Source organism: Colletotrichum fructicola (assembly GCF_000319635.2).
Source record: "Colletotrichum fructicola Nara gc5 chromosome Unknown KSG_Nara_v1_contig07, whole genome shotgun sequence".
Classification (NCBI taxonomy): Eukaryota; Fungi; Ascomycota; class Sordariomycetes; order Glomerellales; family Glomerellaceae; genus Colletotrichum; species Colletotrichum fructicola.
This window is the reverse complement of record NW_027094057.1, coordinates 3,042,615-3,055,458: the sequence shown is the minus strand read 5'-3', so window position 1 is coordinate 3,055,458 and position 12,844 is coordinate 3,042,615. Positions and strand designations below refer to the sequence as shown.

At 57.5% G+C, this 12,844-nt stretch overlaps 5 protein-coding genes across 5 annotated transcripts; 1 reads left to right on the top strand and 4 right to left on the bottom strand.

Moving 5' to 3' along the window:
* Nucleotides 1–105: 105 nt before the first annotated feature.
* Nucleotides 106–2,123, bottom strand: CGGC5_v012551 (D-lactate dehydrogenase; the record flags this gene model as incomplete). The annotated part of the gene is made up of 4 exons (XM_032030333.1): nt 106–198; nt 266–346; nt 399–1,765; nt 1,841–2,123. 4 exons carry the CDS (start codon nt 2,121–2,123, stop codon nt 106–108), a joined length of 1,824 nt encoding a protein of 607 aa, XP_031889953.1.
* Nucleotides 2,124–2,817: 694 nt separating this feature from the next.
* On the bottom strand, nt 2,818–4,866 carry CGGC5_v012550 (uncharacterized protein; the record flags this gene model as incomplete). Its single annotated transcript, XM_032030334.2, has 2 exons — nt 2,818–4,579; nt 4,751–4,866. 2 exons carry the CDS (start codon nt 4,864–4,866, stop codon nt 2,818–2,820), a joined length of 1,878 nt encoding a protein of 625 aa, XP_031889954.2.
* Nucleotides 4,867–5,402: 536 nt separating this feature from the next.
* Nucleotides 5,403–6,302, top strand: AKT3-1 (Enoyl-CoA hydratase AKT3-1; the record flags this gene model as incomplete). The annotated part of the gene is made up of 1 exon (XM_032030335.1): nt 5,403–6,302. The coding sequence occupies one exon, from the start codon at nt 5,403–5,405 to the stop codon at nt 6,300–6,302; it is 900 nt and encodes a 299-aa protein (XP_031889951.1).
* Nucleotides 6,303–6,422: 120 nt separating this feature from the next.
* splA (Dual specificity protein kinase splA) lies at nt 6,423–7,673 on the bottom strand (the record flags this gene model as incomplete). The annotated part of the gene is made up of 1 exon (XM_032030336.2): nt 6,423–7,673. The coding sequence occupies one exon, from the start codon at nt 7,671–7,673 to the stop codon at nt 6,423–6,425; it is 1,251 nt and encodes a 416-aa protein (XP_031889952.2).
* Nucleotides 7,674–9,480: 1,807 nt separating this feature from the next.
* Nucleotides 9,481–12,489, bottom strand: VCX1-0 (Vacuolar calcium ion transporter; the record flags this gene model as incomplete). Its single annotated transcript, XM_066152712.1, has 8 exons — nt 9,481–10,860; nt 10,908–10,985; nt 11,039–11,110; nt 11,164–11,271; nt 11,332–11,347; nt 11,412–11,552; nt 11,804–12,108; nt 12,163–12,489. 8 exons carry the CDS (start codon nt 12,487–12,489, stop codon nt 9,481–9,483), a joined length of 2,427 nt encoding a protein of 808 aa, XP_066007871.1.
* Between the last annotated feature and the right edge of the window lie 355 nt (nt 12,490–12,844).

Genomic DNA, 12,844 nt, shown 5'->3' with positions numbered 1-12,844 from the left:
GCAACCTCAGCGGGGAATGGTAGAGATATATATGTACAAGAGTAGTAGTTTTAGGTCGAATCGCGCGTGCCCTATTCATACACCAGTCCGGATCTAGACGCCGTCTTACCACTCGCTCACCTCGCCAGCCTTGGGAGGCTGCACCCTGACGATCTTATCGCAATTGAGGAGGCAGAGGGGGTCGAGAGCCTTCTTGATCTGTAGAGAAAAGTCAGTTAGCAATCGATAGCTGGCCACCACGCCGTTCCGCGGAACTTAGGCTTACCTGTCTCATGGTGTCGACGGTCGTCTCGCCCAGCTCGTGGGGGAGGTAGTCTCTCTTGACGAGACCAACACCGTGCTCACCCTGCAAAATCTGTCAGTGACCACTTCTCTCCAGTGTGAACCGCATAACATACCGTGACAGTACCCTCCATCTCGACAGCGCGCTTGACCATGTTGTGCACAAAGTGCTCGGCCCGCTTGCGCTCCTGGTCGTTGTACAGCAGAATGGTGTGGAAGTTGCCGTCGCCTACGTGGCCGACAATGGTTCCGAACAGCCCCGTCTTGGCCAGCGCCTCCTTGGTCTCCTCGATGATGTCCGGCAGCCTGCTCATCGGCACGGCGACGTCGCCAGTCCAGACGTGATCGCCCTCGCGCTTGACCGCCATGGTGCTCCACAGGGCCTCCTTCCTCGCGCTCCAGAGCTCGTGCTGTTCCTCCTCGTTCTTGGCAAAGTCGAACGTCTTGCTGCCGGTCTTGGCGGCGAGCTGCTTGACGAGGGCCACCTGCTCCTTGACGCCGCTCTCGGTGCCCGCGAACTTGAAGAAGAGCGTCGGCGCCTCCGCCCACGCCTTGCTCGTCATGCCCGCCTTGTTGATGCACTGCATCTGCAGGTCGTCCAGGATCTCCACCGCCGCGACGGGGATGCCTGCCGCGACGACCTTGGCCACGCAGCTCGCGGCGTCGCGTATCGTCGGGAACGACGTCACCGCCACGGACGTCGACGCCGGCTTCGTCGTGACCTTGAGCGTCGCCTCGGTGACGAGCCCCAGCGTGCCCTCGGAGCCGATGAACAGCTTGGTGAGGTCGTAGCCGGCGGAGCTCTTGCGCGGGCGCTGCCTCGTCTTGATGACGGTGCCGTCCGCCAGCACGACGGTCAGACTAAGAACCCACTCGCGCATGGTGCCGTAGCGGTAGGCGTTCGTCCCGCTGCACCCCGTGCCGATCATGCCGCCGATCATGGCGCCCGGGCCCGGGTCCGGCGGGAAGAAGAGGTTCGACTGTGCGAGCTGATCGTTAAGCGACTCCCAGCCGACGGCGGGCTGCACGACGACGTCGAGGTCCTCCTGGTGCAGCGCCAGGACCTTGTTCATGCGGCCAAAGTCGATGGAGATGCCGCCGCGCGTGGGCGTGAAGTGGCCCTCCAGGCTGGTGCCGCCGCTGTAGCCGACGACGGGAATGCGGCGCTGGTGGCAGATGCGCATGACCTGCGAGACCTCCTCCGTAGAGCTAGGGAACACGACGCAGAAGGGCCTCTCGTCGGGCCCCGCCGCGTGCGACGACCATTCCGAGCTGGCGTGGTGGTCGAGGTCGGTGCTGGTAGTACTGACGTTCTCCTTGCCGACGATGTTGACGAAATCCGCCCACGCGGCCTCGAGGTTCTCCTTGTTAAGTTTGTGTAGCGGTGCGATCGTCTTGTGCAGCGGCAGCGTCGACTCTTCGTTGGGACTTGAGGGGACGAGGGTGCCGAGGTAGTACGAAACACCGACGGATGTGAGGAGCACTGCAAAAGAAAGCACGCAAGACGTTAGCTACCGAGGGCACTTGTGTATCAGGGCAAGGCTGCTGTTGTGCTCACCAAAGGTGTACGCCCAGTTTCTGCCGGGACCGGTCTTTTCCCGCTCAGCAGCGAACCTCTCGCGTTCCGCCCGCTCGCGCGCCAGTCTCTGGGAGATGGAGCCGACGACCTGGCCCTGGAAGGACCTGCCGTGCTTCTCCTCGTTCGACGTCGGTCGTTCGGGCTTGCTGGACATTTGCCGCGCGGCGCCAGCGAGGGCGACGCATCGTCGGCGCGGGGCCGGGCTCGCGGCTCTGAGGCCCTGCAAAGCTGCTTGCGGAGCTCTGGCTCTAAGATGCGCCATTGCGCTGGCTCGGGTCGCGAGGGATGATATTATCGTAGGAGCGGTTCTAGGAAGCAATTGGGACAATTCCGAATTGGAGGAAAAGACGGTATACTTTATAAATCTATCCGGGTTGAGAAGGAGGGGGTGACAAAGGTAACGATGTGTAGGTTGTAGGTGGTGGTTGTGGTGGAGCTGCAAAACCCCCCTGGGTCTTAGATCTTTTGGAGCTCGAATGGCGAAAGAGAATCCATGCAAAAGCCTGCAGCTGCCACAGCTGTCGGGGATAAGGATTGGCCGGCCCGGCAAGCGGGGTGAACGACCTGGGAAGCTGTGGAACCCCGCGGTGCATCGCGACCGGCGCAACTCCACACTTTGCCGTGGCTTCCTTTTCCCCCTTCCGCCCGCCCTCTACATTACCAAGCCCGAGGTGAACTTTGGCTTACTGCAACATTGGAGCAACATTGGAGAGGGGCGCCACCATGCACTCATCGGATGAGGGACTGGACTTTATAAAAAACAATTGGATTCCAGCCATGCATTAGCGTAGATATCTCGTAGCCCGATACTGTGTCTCCCGCACCCTTCCGGCAGCAGCACCAGCATCGGTATTTCGCTCGTGTGAGCATCTTCTACCCTCATTCGGCTCATTATATCCTGACAGTCTATTCATCGGTCATAATTCGTGTACCGCACTTTCCCCGCATGGAACACCTCAGCCAGTCTTCCATCCGGGGACGAGCTGCACGTTGAAAGTAGGCGTGGCACCCTGCAAATGTGCGAGGTACGCAGCCAGCTCCGGATCTTGGTCAATCTGTAAAGGCATCTCCCCGCCCTTGCCATCCTTCAGCACCCCCTCAACTCTCAGGCAAATGGCCCCGGGGAACTTGCTCGCCGCCACGTGCCGCAGCTCCTGCATCGAGTGCGAGCTCAGCGTCGCGATCCAGAGGTTCGCATTCACCACGAACGTCGACGACGGGTGCAGGCGCATGTAGATAGCCACGGTCGTGGGCAGCGGCGGGGCGGCATGGAAGACGGACTGCGCCGCCGTGAACTGCTGCGCGTACTGCTGGTCCACGAAGGCTGCCTGCGCGTTGGCGGCGAGGAGGAGGGAAGACCCGAGATGCGAGTCGAGCGCCATGTTCGGCTGGCCGAGGAGAGCATTGGAGAGGATGCGTGCCGCAGAGTGGCCGAGAGGGTCGGCGGCTTGGGCTTGCATCGGCACGGGCATGAGCAGCTGTGCCTGGTTGTCTCCGGAACTGGGGACCAGGCCCATCGACGAGACTTGTCCTGCGTTTCCGTATTGGCCAACCAGGTCGGTGTTACCCTGTATATCCTCCACCATGTCTAGCTGAGGCTGAGCCACCTCCGCATGCTGATTGTGCTGATTTCCAGACACCTTCGGCCGTCCCGTCTTGGTGGAGCCCCCTTTCTTTGGCTTGTCCTTTCTCGACATGTCGTCTCGCAGCCTTTTCATGACGTCTCGAGCGAGCACATCCAGAGCCCTCACCTTCTCAGCATGAGAGGGATCCGCAGGCCCGAGTGCGAGAATGCGCTGAATGAGGTCCGATCCGTCTACCCACTTGCCCTTCAGGCTGTCCCATTGAGCAGGCCCGGCGTCAGACTTGGAGCTGAGACCATCATCCTTCAGTATCTGCTCAAAAGCGGTGCGCACATCTCTCGCCTCCTCGGGATTGATGCCAAGTATGTTCTTGGCCTCCGCGAGAGTGATCCGTTTCTCCAGCGTCCTCGCACGCTTCGTAATGTCAGTGCAAATAACGTCAAGGGCCAGTTTCTTGGACTCGTGATTGTCCCTGGACTGCCACATGGCCGCCTGGAGCTGTGGCATCTCCTGTATCAACCGTTCCTTAACAGCCTCCCACCTGTCGGGGCCGGCGATGGTCTTTTTGACGATGTCTGACTCTTCGCAGAGGCGCGCAAACGTGGTACGGAGCTGTCGGTAGACTTCGTTCGCCAGGCCCAGTATGACTTTGGCCTCGTCGAGAGTAGTCTCGGACGGAAACCGGGGAGCGATAGGTGCATCCAGTGACGCACTCTCAAAGGCCTTCAGCCGCCTCCTCTTCCTCCGGTTATTATCCTGATCCCAAGCCGTACCGACATCGTCAGGCATCGCTCCCAGAACCTCGTGGTCTGTCAAGGTGTCAGGTGTACCTCCACCGTTGTGTCCCCCGAAGCCATCTTGCAAGGGCGACGGCCTCAGCTCAGGGTCGGGCACGTCCTTCGCCCTCTCCCCATTCGCAGCCTTGAGTAGCCACCGATTCTTCGTCCTCACCCGGATCAGCTCTCTCTTCTTAATGTCGAACCCCTCCTCGTTCAACACCCTCAGCATCTCCGTCTGCGACAGATTCCTCTCCCACAACTCCTTGACCCGCGCGACCAGCCGATCATTCTTGTATGCGGGGTTCTGCTTCGAAGGAAAGTCCCATTTGCGAAACTGCGTCTGGAAAGCTCGTTTACTGCACGATACGTCATCAGCCCAGGTCCCCTAATTTCTACCCCAGATTTTGTCCCCCGTTTCCCGGCAAGCAGGTGAAGCTTGCTGGGTGGATCGGATGGTCCGGCCGGCGAGAGAGACCACCGAGGACGAAGGGGTACCCCCTCCAGAGAATGGGGAATCGGTTGCTTACCAGGGCGAAAAGTCATGGTGGATTTTGAGATATTCCATGATGTCCTCGAGGGACTTTTTCTCGTTGATATATAGCTGGAAACATAGCTTCTCGTGGGCATCCCAATCATAGACCATACTCTTTAGGATGGTGCATGTCTACGGCATGTCGAGAATGCGCCTTTGGTCGAGCACGGAGGCTCTCGATGCGCAAGTGGTTGGTTGAGTCAGCCGTACTGTGTCGCGGGTCTCCAGCACGGCTCTTGGCACTGTCTTTATCGCATTCTTATCGGAGCTCCCGGTGAGCTCGGTGAACATGTCACTGTGAACGCAGCTCCATGGACTTACATTACAGCCAAGGGTCATGGTATTGGAAGAGGAGGCTTCTTAAATGTGTTGTTACAATAATTTCCGACTTGAAAGTATCAATTATTCTCTGTATCTCATCTTAACCATGCCGTTTAATTGGGACTCCGAGAAAGTTCATAGTGACGTTTGACAGCTCCCGCAGCCATAACGGACCTCGGTTGTAAACGACCCCTCCATCTCCAACTCATGTTCATCATCATAGCTTCATATACCAGCTTCAACATCCCAAATATCAATATAAAAAATCGATTTGATTTCCTTGATCACAGAATAGACAAATCCAAACAGAAAACACAACCAGCACCATGACCGCCCTCCCAGAAAGCTACACAACCCTCTCCCTCCCTCACCTCCTCCTCTCCCACCACCCGCCATCCTCCCCAACTGTCACCCCCGTGATCATCCTCACCCTCAACCGCCCCGCCGCCCGCAACGCCTTCACAGACCAAATGGCGCACTCCCTCGCCCGCGCCTACGGCCTCCTCTCCGCCGACCCGCGCGTCAAAGCCATCGTCCTCACCGGCGCCGACCCCTCCAACAAGACCTTCTGCGCCGGCATGGACCTCACCTCCCCCGTCCGCCTGCCCTCCACCCGCGACGCCCACCGCGACACCGGCGGCCTCGTCGCCCTCGCCATGCACAACTGCTCCAAGCCCATCATCGCCGCCCTCAACGGCTCCGCCGTCGGCGTCGGCATCACCATGGCCCTGCCCGCCTCCGTCCGCGTCGTCTCCCGCGACGCCAAGATCGGCTTCGTCTTCGCCCGCCGCGGCTTCAACATGGAGGCCTGCTCCTCATTCTACCTCCCGCGCCTCATCGGCGCCGGCCCCGCGCTGCACCTCGTCACCACGGGCGCCGTCTACCCCGCGACCGACCCGTTGCTGCGGAACCTGTTCAGCGAGATCGTCGCGCCGGCGGAGGTGCTGCCGAGGGCGCTGGCGATTGCGGAGGACGTGGCGGCGAACACGAGCACGGTCGCGGTGAGGGTGATGCGGGACATGATACTGCGGACGCCGGCGTCGCCGGAGGAGGCGCATTTGTTGGAGAGCAAGATCTTCTTTGACTTGTTCGGCGGGAAGGATAGTAAGGAGGGCATGGATAGCTTCATGCAGAAGAGGCCGCCAAAGTTTGAGGCGACTATGGAGAAGGATGCGCCGAGCGCGTATCCGTGGTGGAAAGAGACGGATGTCAAGGCCAAGATATGAGCATTTTGTGAGAAGGGAGAAATTGTGTAAACTTAGAATCGGATTAGGATGAAGTGAAAACTGTTTGTATACTAATCAACGCTCTGCCTCACCCTGTGAATACAAAGAAACCATCTGTCCTCAAGGCCGATACTTCCACCGACTCGGGTCAAAGATGATCTCGTAAATATTCTTGTTGAAAGACCCGATTGCGCAGCTCAAGTCATGAAACCCCTCCAACCCTTCAACCGGCCCATCCTGTTCCGCGTCAATCTCCTCGTGCAGGTTCCACTGGCCCCTCAGCGCGCCGTCACGGGTTAGGAACACGTCGACATTGACTCTGCCATCCTTGGCCGAGAAGGTCATGCCGACACCGATCCTCTCGCCAACCCGGAAGGGGTCAGTGAACGACTTGCCTCCCCAACGGTCGTTGATGTACTTGTGCCCATCGTCACCGTGGATCGCAAGACTGCCACGATGCCATCCCGGCAGTCTAAAATTGGGGTACGGCAGCGCCGTGAAGCCGATGGCGACGTCGACCTCCTTGTTGCCGCTCTGGCGGATCTGAACTTCGTAGTACGCCGTAAATGGGCGGCCGGTGGCCAGGGGCGAATGATTCTTCACGGAGTAGAGGGGTGGGTAGCCGATGATGGTGCCGTCTGGGGCGTTCTTTGGTGTCGAGGCTTCCCAGACACCCGGGGCGACTTGGTTGAGTGTCCCTTTGAAGCCGCTGGGTTGAAGCAATGAGATCCTGCTCGTGTGGAGGGCTGCGAGAGCCGCCTGGTCGAGGTCGATGGGCTGAATCAGAGGGTACTTGCGAACCCACTCCTCGCCGGCCTCGGCTTCCGCCTCGGTTGAGTTGTTGGCAGGCGACCGGTCCCAGCCGCTGAAGAAGGCTGGCGGCGGAGGGAACAGGGACGTGTCAGGGACTGCCTCCTCCCAATCGTGCTTCGGCTTGGATTGGGAGGGAGGAGGACCGGGGGGCGGCGCCGTGTAGTCCTGCTTTGAAGGCGGGGGCCCCGGCGGCGGTGCATATTCTCCCTGCTGGTGAGAGGGCGGCGGTCCAGCAGGCGGAGCATATTGTTGACTGGGCGGAGGGCCGGGCGGCGCGGCGTACGATTGAGCAGGTGGAGGTCCCGGCGGAGGTGCGAATTCATCCTGTGTCCAGCCCGGGTGTGGGCCACTCGGGGGAGCATACGCCTGACTCGGAGGCGGACCGCTCGACAGCGCATATGTCTCGCCGCCAGAGCCCTGCCCAGTAGGTGCCGCGTATTGGTTACCGCTCATCTTCACGTCCTGTTGTTGGTGGTGTTGCTGTTGCGCTGAAGATGGTCGTTGCGCGGGTCTCGGTGCAGGAGAGTCATCCTTGTCGGCCTTCCCGCCGAAACACATCGTTCCAGGGTAAAAGGGTGGCGACGGAGGGGGAAAAGCTTTGGCCGGGATGGGTAGTGGAGGGAGGGGAGAAGAATTGAATGCGTGTGTTCGTCTGGTGTGTCGGATGCTTGCGGAAACCGCCAGAGTCGCTGGGCCGCCTTGACGTTGAAATAAAGCCCAAGCTTGAGTTTTCTGGGGTTAGGGATCCGAAACAAGGACTGCGATTGGGCGTGGACCGGATGCTGTGTGTTTTGCAGTAGTATCGCGGATGTCGCGCAGCTTTCGAGTTATGCGCTTGTGTTTCTTCTTTTTCCTGCACTTTTGACGATGATGCGAGATGGAAATGGCGATGAATGATGCGGGATGGGCGGTTGAGATATGGGCAATGGAAGGTGAGATGTGGCTGTGTGGCTTGGCTACAGAGGTTCGCACCGGTGAATCCAATAAAACACACTGAAGCTGTCCGTTTTAGGCAGCCGCTCCAGTTTTATTCCTGCAGGGCACCTGGATGATGAATCCGCCCGCCCGCAGGGCACTTTACACTGGTGCAGGCTGCGGCAGCAGCTCCCCGCAATGAAAGGGACAAAATGTCACCCAAAAGCGCGCCGCCTCCTTGCTGCAGTCCACTCGTTCGTTTGCGCAAAAAGGTCACATCAAACAGTTTTGTTTTCTCCTTTTCAAGATCCGATTGCAGCCCGGCTAAAACCAGAAAACGGTTCCAAACAATCACACCAGGTAAGGTAGGCAAACGGTGAACCACAACCCTTTCAGGCTAGGACAAAGAATGCTCAGCCACTGCTGATATTTGGCGGAGGCCGCCTGCCTTCCACGGCGCCGCCGGGCGCAAACTTCCAGTGGTCGGGTGGGGGGCGCGTCCTGTCGGGCGCTGCGGCTAAAACTTAAGCTTACCCGGTGGGCCACCAGATCTCGATGCATCGGTGTGATATCACCGGCCGACAATATCTCGAATAATTTGTCGTGATACTCACGCGGAAAAGCCTTGCACGGCCAACCCAAACTGACAAAACGAACGAAGCAAGGGAAAACATAGAGAAAGAGCAAAATACAAAAATGGGACTACTAGGTCCGCGTCCTCAAGGCCCTTTTTTACTCGCGTGACGAGATTCGAACTTAGCGCCCCTCCTAGGTTACCAGAGAAACCCTTGGGAAGAATTTGTTTAAACGTGTGCTTTTACCAACTAGGTCACGCCGTTTTCGCTGAACTGGTGACAGATCCTGAGATGCAAGTAAAGATATACCATTGGGAAGGCAGGAGGCGTGGTGGGTCCATGGTGAAGGTGAAGGTGAAGTGATGAGGGGAAGGCACGAAGGCTGCTCTTGCTGCTGGGGGGGAGAAGCATTCTAAATACCCAAACACCACCTCACCATTAGCGCCTTTGGCATGTCAGAGACCCACATGCTTAATCCAGTGCTGTTTGAAAAGACGTTTGGATGTCTACTTCGAACAGCATTCTCTACCATGTGCTCACGCGATCACGAAGCAGCCAAATCGAAAATATTGATGAATAAAAGTGTTTGATAATCGGCGTTAGACGACCCGTCCTCGTCACTCAATGAGTGACGGTCCAGTATCGTCTCTATTTACTGCCGTCTAAGAATGGCCTTAAATTGTTACAAATTTTGGTCATGTGAAGAAAGAAATACCCCAATCCTCATCATCCCCTTGGTAAAAAGTAGCCATCGACGTCAAGCGACATCCAACGACTAGAAAGAAAGAAAAAGTCATAAAGCATCATGAAAGTCATAAGCTGCCCTCACCAACAACTCAGCCTCGCTGACACGTATCCTACAACGTCTCGTACACTTAAGCACCCAGAGCGTTGACCTCGTCAGAGTTGGGGTAGAAGAACGCCACCAGAGCGATGATGACGTATGTCGCACACAAGAGGGCACCCTCGAGGTAATTACTCCTGCCGTCGAGGACGAGGAAGTTGACGATGAAGGCCGAGACGAAGAGACAGACCGTCTCGAACAGGGTGAAGTACAGCGACATGTCCCTGCCAAGAGCCCAGCCGATGATGACGACGATGGGGGTGATGAACAGGGCGATCTGAATGGACGAACCGACGGCGACACCGATGGCCAAATCCATCTTGTTCTTCATAGCAACCGTAATGGCAGTGACGTGCTCTGCGGCATTACCGACGATAGGGAGAATGATGAGACCGATGAAAACCTCGCCCAAGGGACTTGACTCCACGACATCGTTGATGGAGTCGACCAGGAACTCGGCACAGACTGCGACGAGACCAGTAGAGAACAGGAGGAGGAGGATGGCGGCAGTGCGGGACAAGTGGTCATTGGGCATAACCTTCTCCTCCGTGCCGTCGCTGCTGTGAATGACATTCCTGGGGATTTGAGCGGGGAACAAGGCGCCAGGGGGTCTGACGCCAGGGTTTGCGCCATATTGGTTCAGGCGGTCAGGCAGGGAGTTGGTGCGGCGGATACCGAAACGGACGCGGGGGACGGGGCCACCAGTAACAGGACCAACGACCGGAGAACCGGGACCCTGAGTGAAGACAGCAGGGGTAAAGTTCTTGATGGACAGGCCGCGAAGGGCGGGCAGGGGTCTGCGGTCGTTCTCGGCCTGGGAAGGCTGAGAAGGTCCCTCAATGGGCGCCGCATCCTGCTGCGCGAAGTCGACGCGACGAGGTTCGCCATTCTGGAAGGAAGCCGTCTCAGGACCGTTTCTGACGGGCTCATCAACATCGACAAGGGTGTTCTTTGACCTCTTCTTGGACTTCTTGTGCTTGTGGTGGCGTCTGCGGTGCTTGCGATGCTTGCGAGGCTTCTCATCCTCAAGGGCATCCTCACTGCCAACGCTTGAACCGAAACGGGGAAGACGAGGGCGGCTGGGAGAGCCCTTAGTGCTGTGGGTGCCAACGGAGGTGCTGCGAGTGCGAGGGCGGCCCTCAATGTCGACGGAGGCCACGCTGGACTTGCGTCTTCTGCCGCCACGCAAGACCTTCTTCATCCGCTGGCGGACGGTGCCGGCAGAACTGTCCGAGCTGTCCGAGTCGGCGTCGGAGTCTGAATCGCTTTCAGAGCTGGAAGTATCCAACCAACCGACGGCAGGACCAGGAGCAGCCTCAGCATCGACAATATGCTGAGGAGTAGACTCATACATGTAGGCATGAGACTTGAGCTGGAACAAGAGGTAGACAATGTACACCAAGAGGAGGATCTGTTCTGGTTAGCAGCGTTCATCGTAAGTTGCGTATGGCTACGTACGACACTGGTACCACGGCTGATCTTCAGCGTCTGATCGTCGGCAGTCTTGAGGTTCGTGAAAGAAGCGTGGAAGGCAGTCTAAGCGCGATTTGTCAGCGATCATGTCGATGTGAGAAACAGGAAGTACGCACGGGCAGGACCAGACTGATGACACTCAGACTGAGCAGACAAGCACTCATCTGGGTGACGGTGCTGTTGTAAATCTGCCAAGAGTTTAGATGTTCCTTCGTCAATTTAGCAGAGTCGGCGATCATACCTGCTCTCGGAAGCGCAAGCCACCAAGGAAAAAACACATGCCCAAAATGAGCAGCAGGTTGGCCAAAATGGAGCCAAGGAGCGAAGCCTGGACGATACGGATTTCATTCTGTCATGGCCTTAGAGGACAATTTCCAACTTTGCGATTGGTGGGGGAAAGCATGCTTACCTTGGCAAGTGCGATACTGAAGCGTCACAAAAGATTCTCATGTCAGTAACACTGCAATACGAATTCAAAAGGAAGGCAACGTGTGCGCATAAACGAATGGACGAAGGCGGGGAGAAAAATCTACATGATTTGGGACTCGATTGATGTGATAGTGTCTTTTTGCATCGACTTCTCTTGTCTTTCTTGTCTTGATCGCCTGCATTGGTGTAGAGACATACATGCTAGAAGAATTAAGCATTAGCCAAGGTTCTGCCAAGAGATGCGAGATGTGCGGATTTGAGGGGCGAGTAAGGGCCAAGATCCGGGGTGCGACATGGCCAAGACAAGAGCCAAGCCAAGCCAAACCATGTCGGATCTCATGGTCCCCTCACCTCTCACCATCCTCCCGAAACACCAGCTGGCGGCGACGGGTGGAACCACACCGAGCGGTACAGTTTGGATGGTCCAACAAGAACAGTTGCAGGGGACTTACAAAATAATCAACTCCACGGCGTTACCAAAGGTCACGTTCAGAAGGGCGCCGACGGTGTCACCGAGCTTGCTGGCCACGGATTCGGTGGCGTGGCTGAGTAGGCCGGCGAGGGGGACGATAGCGATGGCGTTCATGGCGAAAACGACGCCAGGGTTCACGTGCAATCCCTTGACAATGATGCCAACGGGCACGAAGACGAGGAGCAGGTTGACCCAGCTGTGGAACATGATCATCTTGCTCGTCTCGTAAAAGCGAGTAGCGACATTGGGCTTCTCGGTCTGGGCCGGGGCGGCTGTCTGCTGCTGCTGAGGGTGGGTGTTATTGTTGTTGTTGTTGCTGTTGTTGTCCTGAGGACCAACCCCATTTCCTACGAGAGACCCCTTCCCCTCAACCTGCGTAGATGTGAGGCCATTCTCGCGGGCAGCAGACTTTTCGTAGTCGGGGAGGTAGTTCTTGCTCGCGGAGGAGCTTGTGATGTTGGACGAAGTGATGATGTCGTCGGCACGGCCATTGTTGCTGCTGGAGCTGGAGGTCGTGGTGTTTGAGAGTGGAAAAGGTTCGATGGCGTCTATGGGAGCAGCCGGATTGCCTTTGGATCGCTTGGAGGAGGAGCGGTGGACGCCATGCGCGTTTGCTTCTGCTGCACGACTGTCTATATTGGGCGGTTCTGTAGAGGCTTTCTTCATCGAAATTGATGACCGGACACTCGTGTCTCGGCGGAGATGCTACTTTTGAGATAAGGGCACAAGAAAGTGTGATATTGTTGTTGTATGTGTGTTTGATGGGTGAAGAAGGGACGCAACCAAGATGAAGACAAGCTTCGAGAGGGGGGAGGAAGGGCAAGTAAGAGAGAGAAGAAAGACCAAGACGAGACTGCGGTCGGACGCGCGAGACGAGGGATGCTTTAAAGAACTCGGATGCGATGGGCATGAGGCAGAGGCAACGTCCCAGCCGGGGACCTTAGCTCGCTGCACTGCACTGGACCGCACCGCTCCCTTCCCTCTCGCAGCGCAGCGCAGTCTCGCTCACGTTGGGACGGAA